The sequence below is a fragment of the Rhincodon typus genome, chromosome 17, assembly GCF_021869965.1.
Source record: "Rhincodon typus isolate 14 chromosome 17, sRhiTyp1.1, whole genome shotgun sequence".
NCBI lineage: Eukaryota > Metazoa > Chordata > Chondrichthyes > Orectolobiformes > Rhincodontidae > Rhincodon > Rhincodon typus.
Genome location: NC_063348.1, coordinates 1,378,089 through 1,396,422, shown reverse-complemented (window position 1 = coordinate 1,396,422; position 18,334 = coordinate 1,378,089). Strand labels below are relative to the sequence as shown.

Below are 18,334 nucleotides of genomic sequence, written 5' to 3'. Positions count from 1 at the left end.
ACAAAAACAAATGTCAAACAGGCCCGATTCCGCACTCTCTCATCAGACTATCTGGTCAGCTTGAAGAGGAGGGAAATACAAGCTCCCAACACAGGGGAAGAGCAGAAATTCTCTTATTTGTACTGGAATCAAACATTTTTAATTAGCATTTCAATTAGATATACTTTTTTCTAAATTGAACTTAGCAGAATAACATTCATGGATCAAGCAAAATGGTTGAGTGTGACCAGGCTCAGTTTAACATGGGGAGCAGCCACTGTCAGAATGATGTATTTTACAAAATATTATAGTGCTATGCAAATTTGTTTTATTAAATAGACTCCAACACATGGCAGTTGATGAATCCTACACATAAAGGCCTGCTTTACTGCTCTTTTATCATTGTACCTCATTCAGCAAGGAACCAGTACAGTTGGAGGGCTACACAACACTCCCCAGTGCTGGCTGTGGACACTCACTGCAGACAGGACTGTCGCAAGGGCTTTGGAACGTTCACATCAGCTGGATCCCCGAGTACTGACTGGTCCTGTTACAGGATCGGGGAAACAAAAGCGAAAATGTTCATTTCCAAATAGAACTGAGGAAAATGATGCCCATCTTACCCTGTCAGTCCAAAAAGGAACTGACCCAGTGCCAGATTGAGTGGAAGGTTGGTTACAAAATCCCCAAGAGGAACCCATGGTCCATGCCAAATTAACCAAGTTGCAGGCCTGGCTGCAATACTGTTTTAACTGTTCTCAGTGCCTCTGTTGGGAGCAGGGGAACCAGACAGAGTCCCAGCTCCTGATCACATCCTGCTGGAAAGCAGGTGAACAAGATCAGGACTGGCTGCAACATCCCCATAACCATCATAGCCACCGCCACCCCTCCCCAGTCCAACAGCTCATTACTTGGGCCGCACTCAGGAAAGCTGAACAATGCAGTGAGGTACACAGTATCTTCAGTGCTGCCCACCTCCTTCCTGATGAGGAGGAGAGGAAAGGGAAGAGCATCAGCAGCAGGAGAGACATCCGCTTTTTCCACTAAAGAGTAGTCCACTGGCATCCCAGCTACTAATAGTAGGAGGTTGCAGTAACAGACAGAATTGTTCCCCCACTCCTCATTCACGATCAAACACTTGGGCAGGCCACAGTTAAGCAAGGAGTCAGTTAGACCAGAAATTTTGAACAGTATTTGTTCTGGGATTATCAGATACTGCTGTTACATGTAAGACAGACTTGATGATGCTGCTGGAAGTGAGAGGTGGGTTACTATAGCCTCAAATCTCGCATGGGAATGCTGCTGCAAGGACAGAGTACCCCATTCCCAGGAACATGGCACTCAGAACACCATCCTCATTTTCACAAAGAAACCACTCACTGTACAAACCACTGGATAACAAACAGGGAATTAAAATATGTTCTTCTTTAAATCAAAGACAATCTCATTCCATCATAAAATAATTCATTTTGCCAGTGTGGATCGACAATACATCATTAAAAACTGCATGTACGTCATTGAAAACACAATCATACAAATTAGACTGCACCTCCCACCCCTCACCCTTTCAGTTCGCAGCTCATCACCTCGTGCATCTACACAAATCGCTTTTGTTCAACTGCATACGTTCGTCCAGCTGGAGCCTTCCGGAAAAATAGACTGTTTCCTCGGCTCAGGTTTCCCTGCAAGAAAAACAAATTTAAATTGTTAAATAAATACAACTTTGGGAGAAAACTTTTCAAAGGAAACTGGCAGAGGAACTGCAGGAGCTGGCAAAGGAGCTACACAGGCTCAACATCACATTCTGGTGGCAGAGCAGCATTAAGACTCATTCTTGGCACTGCAACACACACGGAAATACCAAATGTACCAGGACTACAATCAAAACAAATAAAACCCAAAATATTCAGCAGAAATGAAGAAAGGCCGCAGCTTGAATTATTAACACAGAAACATAAAAACTTGGAGCACATTTAGGCCATTTGGCCCTTCAAACCTGCTCTGACATTTGATATGGTTATGGCTGATACTCTCTCAATGACATATTTCCCTTTCTCCCCATACTTGTTGACATCTGTAATGTCTAAAAAGATTATCTGTTTCTTTCTTTAATATGTTCAGTGATGTAGCCTCCACAACCTTCTTTGTTAGAGAATTCCACAGGTTCATCAACCTTGGAGTGAAGACATTTTTCTTTGTCTCCTGTCCTAAATGGGTTACCTCGTATCCTGAGACTGTGATCCCTGGTTCTCCACTCCCCAGCCAGGGGAAACATCCTTCCTGCATCTAGTCTGTCCAGCTCTGTTAGCATTGTATATGGTTAAGTCATATTCCCTCTTATCATTCTAAACCCTAGTGAATACAGGTGCAGTCAAACCAATCTCTCCTCTCAGGACAGTCCTGCCATTCTAGCTATCAGCCTGGTGAACTTCCATTGCACTCCCTCAATCGCAGGTATATCCTTTCTTAGGTAGGGAGAGCAAACTATATAAAATAGCGTAGGTGTGGTCTCACCAAAGCCCTGTATAACTGCAGAAGGACAGCCCTACTTCTGAAGTGGATGTCAATGGGGTGGCAACCCATGGGAACACATGTTTGAATCCAACTGTGACAGATGGTGAGATCTGAATTCAACAAAAAAAATCTGGAATAATAAAAGCTAATCTAATAGCAACCACTGTTGGTTGTCATTAGTGAACCAGATGGGTTTCTTAATGTCCCACAGGGAAAGAATCTGTCATCCTTACCTGATCTAGTCTACATGTAACTCCAGACTCTCAGCAATGCTGTGTCTGGGCAATTAGGGATGGACAATAACTGCTGGATTAGCCAGCAAAGCCCACATTCTGTGAATTACAGAAACAAAATTCAAATCTTACACTAAAGGCCAATATACCATTTGCCTTAATACATTCATTGCCCGGTGTCGAAGAACACCCAGATCCCTTTGTACTTCCACACCTCCCAATACATCACCATTTAAATGATACTATCCATTTCAGTTTTTCACACTGAAGTGTATAACTTCACATTAAGCCTGGTCTCTCATTGATGCTGCCTATCCTGGTGAGCATTCCAGTGTTTTTTTTTTATTTTAAACTTCAAGCATTTGCAGTGTTTCTGTTTTGTGTCAGTATTTAAAAAGTGGTTCAACAACACCTATATTTGGGGCATGGTGTAACACTATCTCATACAGAGTGCTCGGCATGCTGGTACTTGGTGTGCCAATACTTGTCTAACCAGTTATTCTTCATATCTAAATTATAATTACAGCTGATGGTAATATAGGGCAAGTAGGCCACAGAACGAAACTTGGGTTAATAGATAAGTAGTTTTATTTTTGCAGCTTGGTTACTGTTGTGTTTAGTCACTGAAGGTACTCACAGGTTTCAGGCAATTTACATTTACAAAAAAAAAGTCTTTATTCTTTATTCATTCACAGGATGAGGGTGTCGCTGGCTAGGCAGCATATATCGCCCATCCCTAATTGCTCACCGGGCAGTTCAGAGTCAACCATATTGTTGTGGGTCTGGAGTCACATGTAGGCCAGACCAGGTGAGGGAAGGAAACTGCCATCCTTAAGGACATTAGTAAATCAGATGGTTTTTTCCAACAATCAACAATGGATTCATGGTCATCATTTGACTCTCATTTCCAGATCTATATTGAATTCAAATTCAAAAAGACGACTAAGAAACAAGAATAGGCCATTCGGCTCCTTGAGCCTGTTCTGCCATTCATTAGGATCACGGCTCATCTGAAATTCCTCACATCCACTTTCCTGCCTTTTCCTCCCCATAACCCTTGTCTACATATCTCAGCCTTCAACATGCACAAGGATTCTGCCCCGTAGCTCTGTGTCAAGGAGTTCAAAAGACACTCAACCCTCAGAGAAGAAATTTCTCCTTATTTCCAGAATGATATGTCTACAGAGTCAGTTTGGGTTGAGGTCAGGAACAAGAAAGGAGCAGTCACATTGTTGGGGGTTTTTTACAGACCCCCTAATAGTTGCAGAGAAGTAGAGGAGCAGATTGGGAGGCAGATACTGGAAAGGTGCAGAAGTCACAGGGCTGTAGTCATGGGTGACTTCAACTTTCCAAATATTGATTGGAAACATTTTAGTTCTAATAGTTTAGATGGAGCAGATTTTGTCCAGTGCATTCAGGAAGGATTCCTGACACAGTATGTAGATGGACCAACACGGGGAGAGGCCACTTTGGATTTGGTGCTTGGCAATGAACCGGGCCAAGTGTTAGACCTGTTGGTAGGAGAGCACTTTGGCGGTAGCGATCATAACACTGTTTCTTTCACGATAGTCATGGATAAGGATAGGTACATACGGCAGGGTAAAGTTTACAATTGGGGGAAGGGTAATTACAATTCTGTTAGGCAAGAACTGGGTAACATAAATTGGGAACAGATGCTGTCAGGGAAGAGCACCACAGAAATGTGGAGATTGTTTAAGGAATGCATACTGCATGTGCTCAATATGTTTGTCCCTAGCAGGCAGGGAAGATGCGGTCGAGTGAGGGAGCCATGGTTCTCGAGAGAGGTCGAACGACCGGTTAAGAGGAAGGAGGCGGCTTATGTAAGGTTTAGGAAAAGAGGAACGGAAAAGGCTCTAGAGGGATACAAGTTAGCCAGGAAGGATCTGAAGAAAGGGCTTAGGAGAGCTATAAGGGGACATGAGAAAACCTTGGCGGATAGGATCAAGGAAAACTCCAAGGCTTTTTACACGTATGCGTAGAACAAGAGAATGACCAGAGAAAGGGTAGGGCCGATCAAGGATTGGAAAGGGAATTTGTGCACAGAGCCTAAAGAGATAGGAGAGGTCCTTAATGAATACTTTTCTTCAGTATTCACAACTGAGAGGGACCTAGTTGTAGTGGAGGGCATTGTGAAACAGGCAGGTAGGCTAGAGGAGGTTGATGTTAGTAAGGAAGATGTGCTAGGAATCCTGAGGAAGTTGAAGATAGATAAGTCCCCTGGGCCTGATGGGATTTATCCAAGGATTCTATGGGAAGCGAGGGACGAGATCGCAGGGCCTTTGGCAATGATCTTTTCATCCTCACTGTCCACAGGTATAGTGCCGGAAGATTGGAAAGAGGCAAACATCATTCCCTTGTTCAAAAAGGGAACAGGGATAACCCCGGAAATTACAGGCCAGTTAGTCTTACGTCAGTGGTGGGCAAATTATTGGTAAGGGCTCTGAGAGATAGGATTTATGATCACTTGGAAAAGCAGTTTGATTCGTGATAGTCAGCATGGATTTGTGAGGGATCATGCCGCACAAACCTTACTGAATTCTTTGAAGAGGTGATCAAACACGTGGATGAAGGTGGAGCGGTGGATGTGGTATACATGGATTTAAGTAAGGCGTTTGATAAGGTTCCCCATGGTAGGCTCCTGCAGAAGGTAAGGAGGCATGGGATAGGGGGAAATGTGGCAGATTGGATTCAGAATTGGCTGACCCTTAGAAGACAAAGGGTGGTAGTGGACGGACATAATTCAACATGGTGCTCAGTTACGAGTGGTGTACCACAAGGATCTGTTCTGGGTCCTCTCCTATTTGTGATTTTTGTAAATGATTTGGATGAAGGAGTGGAAGGGTGGATCAGCAAGTTCACGATCAATACGAAGGTGGGTCGAGTTGTGGATAATGTAAGAGGGCTGTTCTAGGTTACAAAGGGACATTGATAGAATGCAGAGCTGAGCTGAGAAGTGGCAGATGGAGTTTAACCCTGAAAAGTGTGAGGTGATTCATTTTGGAAGGACAAACTTGAAAGCAGAATACAGGGTTAACGGAAAGATTCTTGGCAGTGTGGAGGAGCAGAGGGATCTTGGGGTTCACGTTCACAGTTCCCTGAGAGCTGCCACCCAGGTGGATAGAGTTGTTAAGGCAGCGTATGGTGTGTTAGCTTTCATTAATAGAGGGATTGAGTTCAAGAGCCGTGAAGTTATGCTCCAGCTATACAAAAGCCTAGTTCGGCCACATCTGGAATATTGTGTCCAGTTCTGGTCACCTCATTACAGGAAAGATGTAGAAGCATTAGAAAAGGTGCAGAGGAGATTTGCCAGGATGTTGCCTGGAATGGAGGGAAGGTCTCATGAGGAAAGGTTGAGAGAGCTAGGGCTTTTCTCTTCAGAACGACGAAGGATGAGAGGTGACTTGATAGAGGTGTACAAAATGATCAGAGGTATAGATAGAGTAGACAGCCAGAGACTTTCTCCTAGGGTGGAGGTAGCTTTTACGAGGGGACATAGTTTTAAAGTGAAAGGAGGTAGATATTGGGGAGACGTCAGGGGTAGGTTCTTTACTCAGAGAGTGGTGGGGCGTGGAATGCATTGCTGGAGAGGGTAGTGGAGTCGGCCTCATTAGGGGCATTTAAGCGGCTATTAGATAGGCATATGGATGATAGTATAAGATAGCGGTGGAGGTTAGATAGACCTTAGGTTTTAGGGTAAAAGTTCGGCACAACAGCGTGGGCCAAAGGGCCTGTACTGTGCTATACTGTTCTATGTTCTATTTCAGTCTTAAGTTGGTGCCCCTTTATTCTGAGACTATGCCCTCTGGTCTGAGAACACAGCTTTATCTCATACAATATAATAAAACCAACTATAAATGTGACAATTTTGAAAGATCTTAACACAAAGAACAAGATAGATTCAACTCTTTTCCTAGCAATATTGTTTATAGATACTCAATCTCACTGTAGTATTACTCCTGTCTTAAAGTTAAGATTTCTTACTCAACTGACTCTTCATGATCAAAGGACTTCTTTCTGGTTCGGAGGTTCTGGATTTCATAGATCATAGAATCCCTTGAGCGTGGAAGCAGGCCATTTAGCCCATTGAGTCTACACCGACCCTCCGAAGAACATCCCACCCAGACCCACCCTGTACCTTATAACTCTAACTCTGTATTTCACATAGTTAATCCACCTAGCCTGAACATCCCTGGACACTATGGGAAAATTAGCACGGCCAATCCACATAACCTGCACATCTTAGGACTGTGGGAGGAAACCAGAGCACCTGTTCAAAACCCATGCAGACACGGGGAGAATGTGCAAACTCCACACAGACAGTCTCCCCAGGGTGGAATTGAATTGGAATTCCTGGCACTGTGAGGCAGCAGTGCTAACCACTGAGTCACTGTGCCGCGTGTTCCTTTCAGTTTGGACAGCCAGAAGACTTCTACAAACTCACACCACTGGGAGACATGTACAAAGTAAACTCTCACAAACTGACATGCTCTTCTGTTGATGAGATCATTCTTCTCAGCTGAATACCTCTAGGGGCTCTTGAGCATCTGTTTCTCTGTAGGTCATAAAAGTTCAAATTTGTAACCATGGCATCAAATAACTCTACGGGTGTCTGATCAAGGCACTTAAATTAATCCCATGCACTCTTGAAAAGGACGTTTAGCTCACTGTTCCAAATGAACTTCTGACCTTCTCATAAAAAATTATGTTCAACATAGCTGAAATATAAAATTTATTTTGCCTGCACTTTTAAAAACAAATTCCCAAATGATAGTAAATTATAAACCTTTATCTCAAAACTTTGACAGTCAACTTCATTGGACGTTTTGCCATGGGAGAAACTGGGCATTTTATCTGAACCAGATCATTGGACATTTGCAGGCACATCATGGCCTTCATAAGGGTTGAATAGCGATTAACAGTGGGAACTGTGGCTGAATTCTCTCCCACCAAAATGAGGAGGAATAAAGACCACTGCAAAAATCACAGCCTGAGAATGACAATGGAGCCATTCTGTTGTTCTCCACTGAGATTAGGTTTGTCCTGTCAACGCTGGACACTGACCTAGGGACAAATGTACATGCAGCATGTGTACTGCCATCCCACCTCAGACCAGTTATCGGGACCAAGCAGAAATGGAGATGGCGGCCTCCAACTCAGTATGTTATTGTGTATTGTAACTATTAATTGTCAAAGCAGTCCAACAGGGGAGTGCAGACGAAGGGAGCATAATCTTAAAAATCAGTACTAAACCAATTGGGATGAAATCGGGAAGTACTTCTTCATACAGAGGGGAGTGGAAATCTGACACACTCACCCCTTAAAGGTTTTTGAGGCTGGGGATTAATCAAAATTTTAAAAATTGAAGTTTGTTAGTTAGTGAGTGAGAGAGGGAGTAAATCCTAGCCTCATATTGAGTGTTATGGAAGCAAGGTGGTAGCTAGAGTTACAGTATAGATCAGACAGCATTTAAGTATACAGTGGAATAGGTGTAAAGGGCTGAATGGTCAAAGCTTATATCAGTCAGTTTCACAAATGCCACCCACCTGCACCATTCTCCACTCTTGGAGCTAACACTACTTTTAGGAGTAAAAACATGTTCGGAACCATCGCACAGAGACCCTGACAACTCCAAAGGGCTCGTCGGTGGGAACCATCTTTAATATATGTGGCATGTTTCAGCTACACCATATCTTCTGGGTGATGCAGCAATAAAAGAACTGCCACATTACAGTGTGAGGGAATACAGCCCAGCCTAACTCATATGTACTTAACTTACCTGGTAAAGGTTGGTAATTTCTAACAAGCAAAACTGAATAGTTAGAGAAAGTAACTGAATTATGGATAGGGGATATCGTTTATACAGACTTTCAGAAGACATTCAGTAGGATTCCACTTAAGAAATTCTTGAAATCAAAGCTCACAGAGATGAAGGAAAGCTATTGTCTGACAATTTTCTGTTGCCTAACCAAAATCCCAGCGTCAGGATCACTATATTTATTAATATTTTAGGTACAAGAATGTACAAAACAGGAGGAGTAGACTACATAGTCTCTCGAGTCTGCTGCATCATTTGATACGATCATGGCTAATCTCAACATGTCAACTCCATTTTCCAGCCTGGTTTTCGGAATTTGTCTCTCTCATCCTTGAATTTAGCAAGTCTTTTTTAAAATGATGAAAACGTAGGGAGTAAGTTAGGAATCCACGTATACATAATATATATGTAAATATATCAATAAAATAAGACAGAGAAAATGCAGCAGTCAGATATCAAATAAAAAGAATGATGTACAGAATCACTGTGTTACAGAGATGAAGGCCATTTGGCCCATTGCATCTGCACTGGCTCTCCAAATGAGTATAGACTAAGTACTATTCATGTCCCTTTTTCCCCTGTACCTTACACAAGATTTGAATTTAAATTACCAGGCTGTGCAGGAATGTAGAGTTGATGTTAAAATCAGATCAGTCATGATTTTATTGAATGGCAGACCAGATTCAAGGGGCTGAGCAGCCTACTCTTGTGCCTTGTTTTTATGTTCGTGTCTAATGCTGTCTTGAACGCCTCAATTGAACTGCCTCTATTACGCTGCTAAGCTGTGCATTCCAAACTTGAACCACTCATCAGTTTGCCAAAAACCGGTAATGGTAAAAATGCTAGAATCTATTACGCACGTGTTAACACAGCATTTAGGGAAATAAAGGTGACAACGATTAGGCAAAATTAAATAGCATTCAGCAAATTTACTTAGGTTTTTCTTTAAAAATGGTGCAGCCATTCAGCTAGACAGCAAGAGACCAGAGGAATCATATCAGCCTTGAAACATTAACTCTCCATAGGTGCTGCCAGACCTGCAGAGTTTCTCCAATCTGAACAGACAGCTGTGATAAGGATCTGAAAAAGCTCTAAAGGGCAATAGACTAGTTCAGTGATTGGGCAAGTAGGTGACAGATATGTATAATGTTGAACAGTACAGGCCCTTCGGCCCACAATGTTGTGCTGACCTATTATCCTACTAAGATCAATCTACCCTGCACACCCTACATTTTACTATCCTCCATGTGCCTATCCAAGAGTCGCTTAAAAGTCGCTAAAGTATCTGATTCCAATACCACTGCTGGCAGCGCATTCCACACGCCCATCACTCTCTGTGTAAAGAACCTACCTCTGACATCTCCCCTATAACTTCCTCCAATCACCTTAAAATTATGCCCCCTCGTAATAGTCATTTCCGCCCTGGGAAAAAGCCTCTGACTATCCACTCTGTCTATGCCTCTCATCATCTTGTAAACCTCTATCAAGTCACCTCTCATCCTTCTTCGCTCCAATGAAAAAAAGCCCTAGCTCTCTCAACCTTTCCTCATAAGACCTGCCCTCCAGTCCAGGCAGCATCCTGGTAAATCTCCTCTGCACCCTCTCTAAAGCTTCCACATTTTTCCTATAATGAGGTGACCAGAACCGAACACAATATTCCAAGTGTGGTCTAACCAGAGTTTTATAGAGCTGCAGCATAACCTCATGGCTCTTAAACTCAATTCCCCTGCCAATGAAAGCCAACACACCATACGCCTTCTCTACAACCCTATCAACTTGGGTAGCAACTGTGAGGGATCTATGGACATGGACCCCAAGATCCCGCTGTTCCTCCACACTGCCAAGAATCCTGCCATTAACCCTGTATTCTGCATTCAAATTCGACCTTCCAAAAATGAGAAATGTGGGATTATATACTGAAGATGAAATTGAAAAGCAGAAGTGCTTTAGAAAAATGGTGAGAGACTAGTAAATGTAATATTCCAAAGGAGTTTGGATGTTGTAAAACAATTTAACTTTGTGATCTCGTATGTTAGTTTTTAATGCAAGAGGGTTGGTGTACAAGATTATGGGAGCTGCCTTTATTTGAGGTTTTGGTGAAAACATGTGAATTGGAGCACTGTGTACAGTTCTGGAAAAGATGTTCTGGGCTTTAGAGAGGATACAAATGTTCATTAAATTGATTCCTGGAATGGGTGGGCCAGTCCAGGAAGAGGGCTGTAATTGTACCCAGGCTCATCTTTCTGTTAGACAGGACATGGGTGCAATTCCCTACAGATCAGCACCACGCTCTTTCTGCCTCATCAGGTAATAGAGTGATCTAGTTGAATGGGCCTAAATTCACTGGACCTTAGAAGAACGAGAGGTAATCAAATTGAAAACATTCCTGGATGACATTTCCCCTGGCAAAAAAGTCTAGAAGCAGGGGTCACTAGCTCAGGATAAAATGTTAGGACTTAGAGGAGCAGAAATTTGTTTCACTCAAAGTTGTGAACCTTTGGAATTCTCTATCCTAGACAGCAGTGAATACCCTGTATGTCAGAGATCAAAAAAATGACAGGCTTGGGCAAGTGGAGAATCAAGGGATATAGAGATAAGGCAGGAAAGTGGAGTTGATGGTCCATTCAGTGGTAATTGAAAAGGCTGATGGAATGTTTCATCTCTAAAGTAGTAAAGCTATTCAAAGCCACAGATGAACGGTCCCGGTGTACTGTGTCTAATTCTCACAGCACACCTGAGAAAATTGACCTTGAAAGTAGTACAACATGATTTCTAGTAAAGGTGAGTGTAGGTAGGAAGTGGGGGTGGGGGTTGGTCAGTGAGGTGGGAGGAGCGGATAGGAGGGAGAGAAGATGGACAGGTCAAGGAGGTGGGGATGTGAGGGGGTGCTGGTCTTGGGATGAGGTCGGGGTAGGGAGATTTTAAAGCTAGTAAAGCCCACATTGAGACCATTGGGTTGTAGGGTTCCAAGGCTTTCCCTGTAATTGTACCCAGCCATATCTGTTAGACAGCACTCGGGTGCAATTCTCACAGACAAGCACCAAGGTCCTTTTGCTCGATTAGGTAACACACAATTTCAGACTTTTCCAATCCTGACTTGCCTCAACCTGTTTGAGATCTTGAAGTTGAAAGCTCTGTAATTGCAGTCTTTGCCCAGACTTTCCTGCGTCAATTTATCAAAGTCGTAATTTTCCAGCTTAAGTTCAGGAACCACTCATTACATCTGGGGTTGGGATGAAAGACTTCAAGAGGGAACAACTGTGAGAGTTGGCATGAATTGGCAGTCATATAGACTGAGGCACGGGAACATTCAGCATCAGCAGGCACTGTGCCAAGGTATTGAAGTATCACTTATTGAGATATATTAGGAAGGCAAGTGAAATGTCAGCCTTTATTGGAAAGAGGTAGCATATTAAAGCAGGGAATTCTTGTTAGAATTAGTGAGAACACACTGAGAACACTGTATACAGCTTTGATCTCTTTATGTAAAGGATTGAAATCACTCCAAGCTCCCTCTCGTGGGCCAGGGAGACTTTACACTGAGCGCATAGTATGTGCATTTGGTTACAACAGATTGAAGTGGCTTGCAGCACAACCAGAACATCAACTCACCTCTCGGCTCAGTTGGTGCCAGCAGTCAATCCATGAAGAGTACACTGCTGCGTAAGGAGGGAGACCACCAGCCAGCCTGGGGAAGACAGACAGAATAGACAGCAATTCAGCAACCAGCACAAGTGGAGACAGCCTGCTGTTAGACAGTTCATCACCAAGATCGACTCCGCTCTTACCCACATGCTGACAGCCAGCAACAAGACAATGATTGTGTTCCCTTACAGCAGCAGCTCTATGGCTGACATTCTGACAGTTCTCACTTTCAATCCTACTCCTTATATTAATCACCACTGCTGGAGCTGTCACCTAGGGCTGAGTTGCCACAGACGACACTAGGTGGGACACTCAATACTACATTAGGTAGAAACTAGAGCTTTTAACATGTGTTAGATGAATTGCAATAATCTTTTCCAAACCAAACGGGAGCAGTACTCCAGAGTGGTGCTGAAAGACAGTCACGGAACTATGTAGCAGGAGCTTTACTCCGTATCTAATGCGTGCTGTATGTTTCCTGGGAATATTTGATAGAGGTAACATCCAGTGAGCGTTACTTTCACTTTGAAAAAGAGTAGAGGCAGCTTTACTCTGTACCTAACCCCATGCAGTCCTTCCTGGGAGTGTTTGATGAGGACAGCATCGAGGGAACTTTACTTTCAGATTAAAAGAGTAGAGAGAGCTTTACTCTATATCTAACCCCATGCTTTCCCTGGGAGTGTCTGATGGGGACAGTATCTAGGGAGCTTTACTTTCAATTTAAAACAGTAGAGGTAGCTTTACTGTATAATCTAACCCTGTGCAGTTCTGTCCTGATACAGTTGCAAACAGTAGGCAGTTGAGATAAGAAAATTCTATGGTTCAGGAATAACATTCTTAATTTCTATAAGCAAACGATTCAAACATAAATACATTAATGCCAGTTTGAAAGTTCGTTTGCAGCCAACACCATGCACAAGGTTTGGGTCTTGTTTGTTGGAGGCTAGCCTCACTTTGCGCTACAGCTTGGAAAATGAATGAATGCCAGACTCACCCACAGTTGTTGACCGCCATCAGGTTGGACACAAGCACAAAGGGATATGTCAGCATGCTGGCTAGAAACTGTGAAGGAAATGTGGAGACAAGACAGTGATCGAATGCTCATCCCGAGGGAAAATGCTTCCATAAAGCAGCAGCTGGAACACAGGCCAGACATCTTTGGGAGTTACTGTATCTGTAGCTGACCAGACAGGGCTCAGAACACCAGGTTCTGTGTCTTCAGGTTTAAGTTGTCAGGAGAAAACCTGTAAATCTAAGTTCTTGTTCATTGCAGAACCTCCGGCTTGTGTGCACGTTCTGATTTTGGGCTATCCAAACCTGCAGACTCACCAAAGCCAATGTCACACCAATACAACTGAGTGTTTTTCAGACATCTGTTTGACACTGGCCCCTCACCCTTGGTCGGAGGCAAGCAGTGTCCTGCCTAATTTATTACTGCAAGAGGCACTAAAACCAACAGAAGATGCTCTCCACACTATGTTATCTCTGCAGAGTTGGTTTGTTAATGCATTGGGGAAGTTGCTCAAGATGAGAACATTAGTTTCAGCCCAAGTGAAGGCTGTATTGTGGTACCGTACCATTACAGTGTGAAGTGCAATTGCTGCTGTAATTGAATAAAATGATAGCTCAAACTGAACGGCACTCACCCCAGTCACGGCCTGTGAGTAACTCCTCAGCTCCCCGATGTGTGAGCCCTAAAATACATCAGAGTCATCAACACAGCCCCCAACAGTTCACTGCACAACAGTAATTCTCCCAGCCTCCAGCTAGAAGCATGCAGGGCACCCAACATTCCTATTCCAGCTCTGCCACCACTCACTGGTTGCTCAGTGCTCTCCTCAAAAGATTGGACACGTTGGGACTATCTGATTTGATTGATGATTTCAAAATTATGAGGGATCAAGACGGAGAGGATAGGGAGAAACCATTCCTAGTCAGAGGATTCAGAATCAGAGGGAACAGCTTTGGAGTAAATGGTTAAGAAAGCAAAACGGGTAAGAGATAAAACTTTTCCACACAGCAAGTGGTCAGGGTCTGGGAGGGAGGTTCAGCTGAAGGAGGCAGAAGGAATTAGATGTGCAGGGTTACAGGGATAAGGCAGGAGAATGGCACAAAATGGATTGCTCGTTTGGAGAACTAGTGCAGACATGCTGGGCCAAATAGCCTTCTCCGGGCTTAAACAATTATGTTCTCCCAGGTGCTAGCCACCACTGTCTAATCAATGCACTCTTCCCTCCATCCCCACTGGTTCTAAGAAATCAAGGGACATAAGTGAGAGCTGCTCGCTACTTGCTGTTTAGAGCTGAGATTTCCAGAACCCACAGGTCTTCTTCATAATTTATAATAATTTAGATTTTTCTTCGATTCTCAGAAAAATAACTGCAAATTAGAGGGTGAAATCATTTTTGAGGTAGAAGTCGCAGAAAGAAGAAGGGTGCATTATTGACCAGCTGCAATTACTGGGATGAGGGTGGGACTTTACATTGACCATGGGTTTGTGTGGAAAGGGAAGCTGCTAATGTTTAACCACGGAGCTAGAGAGCAGAGGGTCAGTTCAACAGACAAACAAACCTCCTGGATTCTGTCATTTTCAGCGCACCCACACACCCTCCAAGACCCTTTGCTGGGGTACTGTTATCATCTGTCCGCACTCCCTTGTGCCTCCTCCTACACTTTGGCCAGGGAGGAATCACAACACCCCAACTCTGCCACCACCTCCTAAGATGGTGAGGAAATGCCCCAGCAAAACCCAATATTACCAGGAGGACTCAGTTGTTTACATGCCCCTGTCCATAAAAACTAGAAAATTTCAAGGCTTTTTAATACTTGCAGTTCAGGAGCTTCATGCAAGGTCGCCATACGTCCATCGCTTCCTTCACACTCAGCAGGATCACATTGTCCACCCCAAATAACCCCCTTAGCCTATCAAATATTTCCTGTAACCCACTCACCCTACCTCAGACATCCTCATCCCCACTCCAACCAGTTCCAATTCCTTCCCCTCACCCCCATTCTGCAAGCCTCCTACCTCAGGGAAATGCTGACCTACTGAGAGGTGTGTTAGCATTTTGTGACCTACCTGACTGGGGGGCTCCAATGCATAGGTGTTGATGAGATAGGCCAACATGTTACAAAGCCATAAAGAAATCACATCACCCAGCAGTCGAGGAAACAGACCACTGCAGAAAGACACATAGCACAGAGCATCAGAGACATTCACACCGGCCCTCTCCACACTGGGATCAGAGAGAGATTCACACCGGCTTCGCATTAGTATGGAGATCTGATCATTTAATCTAATGTACTAATGGAACTTTGCCCTAATTTCTGTTTATTACAGCAGTGACCACATTTACTTCATTGGCTATATAATACTCAGGGAATCCTGAGGTTGTGATAAGTATTTTGGAAAATTCACATCTTTCTCTGGCTACAGGCTGATTAACAAGTTAGATTTATGCAGCACATTGAACATCATAGTGTTACATGCTTTGTGCAGCAAACAAACCCTCTTTATCATAGCTTCTAGAGGCTAAACAGCACCGAAACACAGAAAGCAAAATGCATGTCAATGGAGCACAATAACAAATTGAACCAAATGTGATGATACAGAAGAAACAGAAACTCTGATAGGAAGAACACAGCAATCACACTATTAACAAGCTTTCTCACCTGCTTTTTGTCAAGGATAACATTCCTGACATTAACATATGCTGTTTTACTATAAATAGTGCCCAGGATAACCACTGGGATAAATGGTATGTGCCTCGTTCTAAGGGCTTATTGCTACTTTTAACTGACCATCACTACACTTGCACCCATACGTAAACCATCATTCTTTCAAAATGGGCAGCACTCACAGATGTCCCTGGATGTTTGGAAGTTGAATCAATCTGCTGACATTTTACAAACAAAAAGTTTCAAGGTTCTATTCTCAACACATTCGTGGTTCAATCTATACTTACGCAAAAAAGCCAAAAACTCCCTCTTCCTCGTAGATTGTTACTATGGAACCGAATAGCCCACTGTAAAGTCCAACAATGGAAAAGCAAACAATTAATGTTCAAAAACGGATCAAGTGTCAGTATAGTGACCATACTTGCATAATGATTACCTTATATGAGGGTTTCAAAAGCCACACAAATGCCACAGATACACCAAACATGTTACACATGCTCATCTCTCTGAATAGTGTAACTATATTCAGGCTCATTCAATAGTATGCAATCACCATGTACATATTATCTGATTACTGTAACCACACACACACACAAACGCCAGTATTCCACAACTGCACACTCATCTGCCTCAACATTGCAATGATGTGCACACACTTCCATCAATAGACAATACTGTGTACATGCGCTCATCTGTGACAAGACTCTGGCTGTGCCTGCAGTCTAACTGTACACAAACACGACTATGTGAATGCTCTAACAATGCACACTTGTGTGAATGGTCTAAATCTACAGACATATGTGTGTGTCTGTGTATGTGTGCGCGTGTACAGTATAAATCTGCACACACAGACGTCTGCATGAACTGGAACCGCACACATTTATGTGAATGCCATAACAGTGCACACACTGTATGTGAATGCTACAACAGTGCAGACTCTGAACAGTCCAAGTGTACACAAACTCATCTACGTGAACGCTATAACTGTGCAGAACTCATGCACTTGCTTTGGTCCAATGGCATTGTAATTTGGAGATCAATGCCAAGCAGCACCTGCAGAGAATTTTGGGATATTTGTAGCACAAAGTATCAAGACCTGTGGCAGCTTTCAATAGACATAGACTGTAGAACATTCCAGCATTCAAATCGGCCTTTCTACTGTGGTGGATAGATGGCCCCTGTTCAGATAACTAGGGACTCTCTCACATTCTGACACTGCCTGTCCTCACTGTGTAATCTAAAACAAGACATAGAGGGAGGCAATGGCCTAGCGGTATTATCGCTGGACTGTTAATCCAGAGATCCAGATAACATTAGACTATAAGACATAGGAGCAGAAATTAGGCCATTCAGCCCATTCAGTCTGCTCTGCTATTCAATCACGGCTGATAAGTTTTTCAATCCCATTCACCCGCTTTCTCCCCATAACCCTTGATCCCCTTAACAATCAAGAACTTATCTATCTCCGTCTTAAATATACTCAATGACCTGGCCTCCACAGCCTCATGTGGCAGTGAATTCCATAGATTCACCACTCCCTGGTTAAAGAAATTTCTCCTTATCTCTGTTCTAAAAGGTCTTCCCTTTACTCTAACATTCTGGGGATCTGGGTTCGAATCCCGCCATGGCTGATGGTGGAATTTGAATTCAATAAAAAATCTGGAATTAAGAGTCTAACGATGATCGTGAATCCATTGCCGATTGTCAGAAAAAACCCATCTGGTTCACTAATGTCCTTTAGGGAAGGAAACTGTCATCCTTACCTGGTCTGACCTACATGTGACTCCAGACCCACAGCAATGTAGTTGACTCTTAGCTGGCCTCTGGGCGATTAGGGATGGGCAATAAATCCTGCCTAGCCAACAACGCCCTCATCCCGTGAATTAAGCAAAAAACTATTCAGGAACAAAAACAAAGTTGCTGGAAAAGCTCAGCAGGTCTGGCAGCATCTGTGAAGAAAAAGAGTTAACATTTTGGGTCTGGTAGGGAGTTCTGAAGAAGGGTCACCGGACCCGAAACATTAACTCTTTTTCTTCACAGATACTGCCAGACCTGCTGAGCTTTTCCAGCAACTTTGTTTTTGTTCCTGATTTACAGCATCTGCAGTTCTTTTGGTTTTTTAAAAAAAAAAATATTTTTTGCACTGACCTGTATTTTGTTTCCCGGCCAATGAATTGCACCATGCATCGTAATGTGATCACTGCAAAGGAACACAACAAAGTCAACATTCCACCTTTCTCATTCAGCACTAGTGCATGGCAACAATGTTCAAAAACAATGAAATATACTTACCGTGAAAGGGATGAGTGACGATAGTGGCTGTGGAACGAGCAATCATCTCTCGCATTGTCTAGACACAAAGCAAATATTGAATATTGAAAAAGTTCAAAACACCAAGATAACACATAAAAACAGAAATTGCTGGAGAAACTTGGCAGGTCTGGCAACA

At 43.2% G+C, this 18,334-nt stretch overlaps 1 protein-coding gene and 1 non-coding gene across 3 annotated transcripts in view; both read right to left on the bottom strand.

The window, feature by feature from the left end:
- Positions 1–284: 284 nt before the first annotated feature.
- mtch2 (mitochondrial carrier homolog 2) overlaps positions 285–18,334 on the bottom strand; it is a 36,649-nt gene continuing 18,599 nt past the window's right edge. Inside the window, exons 6-14 of one of the 2 annotated variants that reach the window (XM_048606946.1) lie at positions 18,178–18,235; positions 18,034–18,085; positions 16,173–16,232; positions 15,287–15,386; positions 13,854–13,901; positions 13,202–13,269; positions 12,175–12,250; positions 1,566–1,661; positions 285–526 (exon numbers count right to left, since the gene is read on the bottom strand). In XM_048606946.1, coding sequence (XP_048462903.1) covers positions 1,575–1,661; positions 12,175–12,250; positions 13,202–13,269; positions 13,854–13,901; positions 15,287–15,386; positions 16,173–16,232; positions 18,034–18,085; positions 18,178–18,235 — 549 coding nt within the window. In that variant the 3' untranslated portion in view covers positions 285–526; positions 1,566–1,574. Of the gene's footprint in view, positions 527–1,542; positions 1,662–12,174; positions 12,251–13,201; positions 13,270–13,853; positions 13,902–15,286; positions 15,387–16,172; positions 16,233–18,033; positions 18,086–18,177; positions 18,236–18,334 lie in introns of both variants that reach the window. The other variant, XM_020525167.2, reaches the window with a different exon arrangement.
- Positions 8,340–8,471, bottom strand: LOC125485300. Its single transcript, XR_007264022.1, has one exon. It is a non-coding gene; the product is annotated as a small Cajal body-specific RNA 14 (non-coding RNA).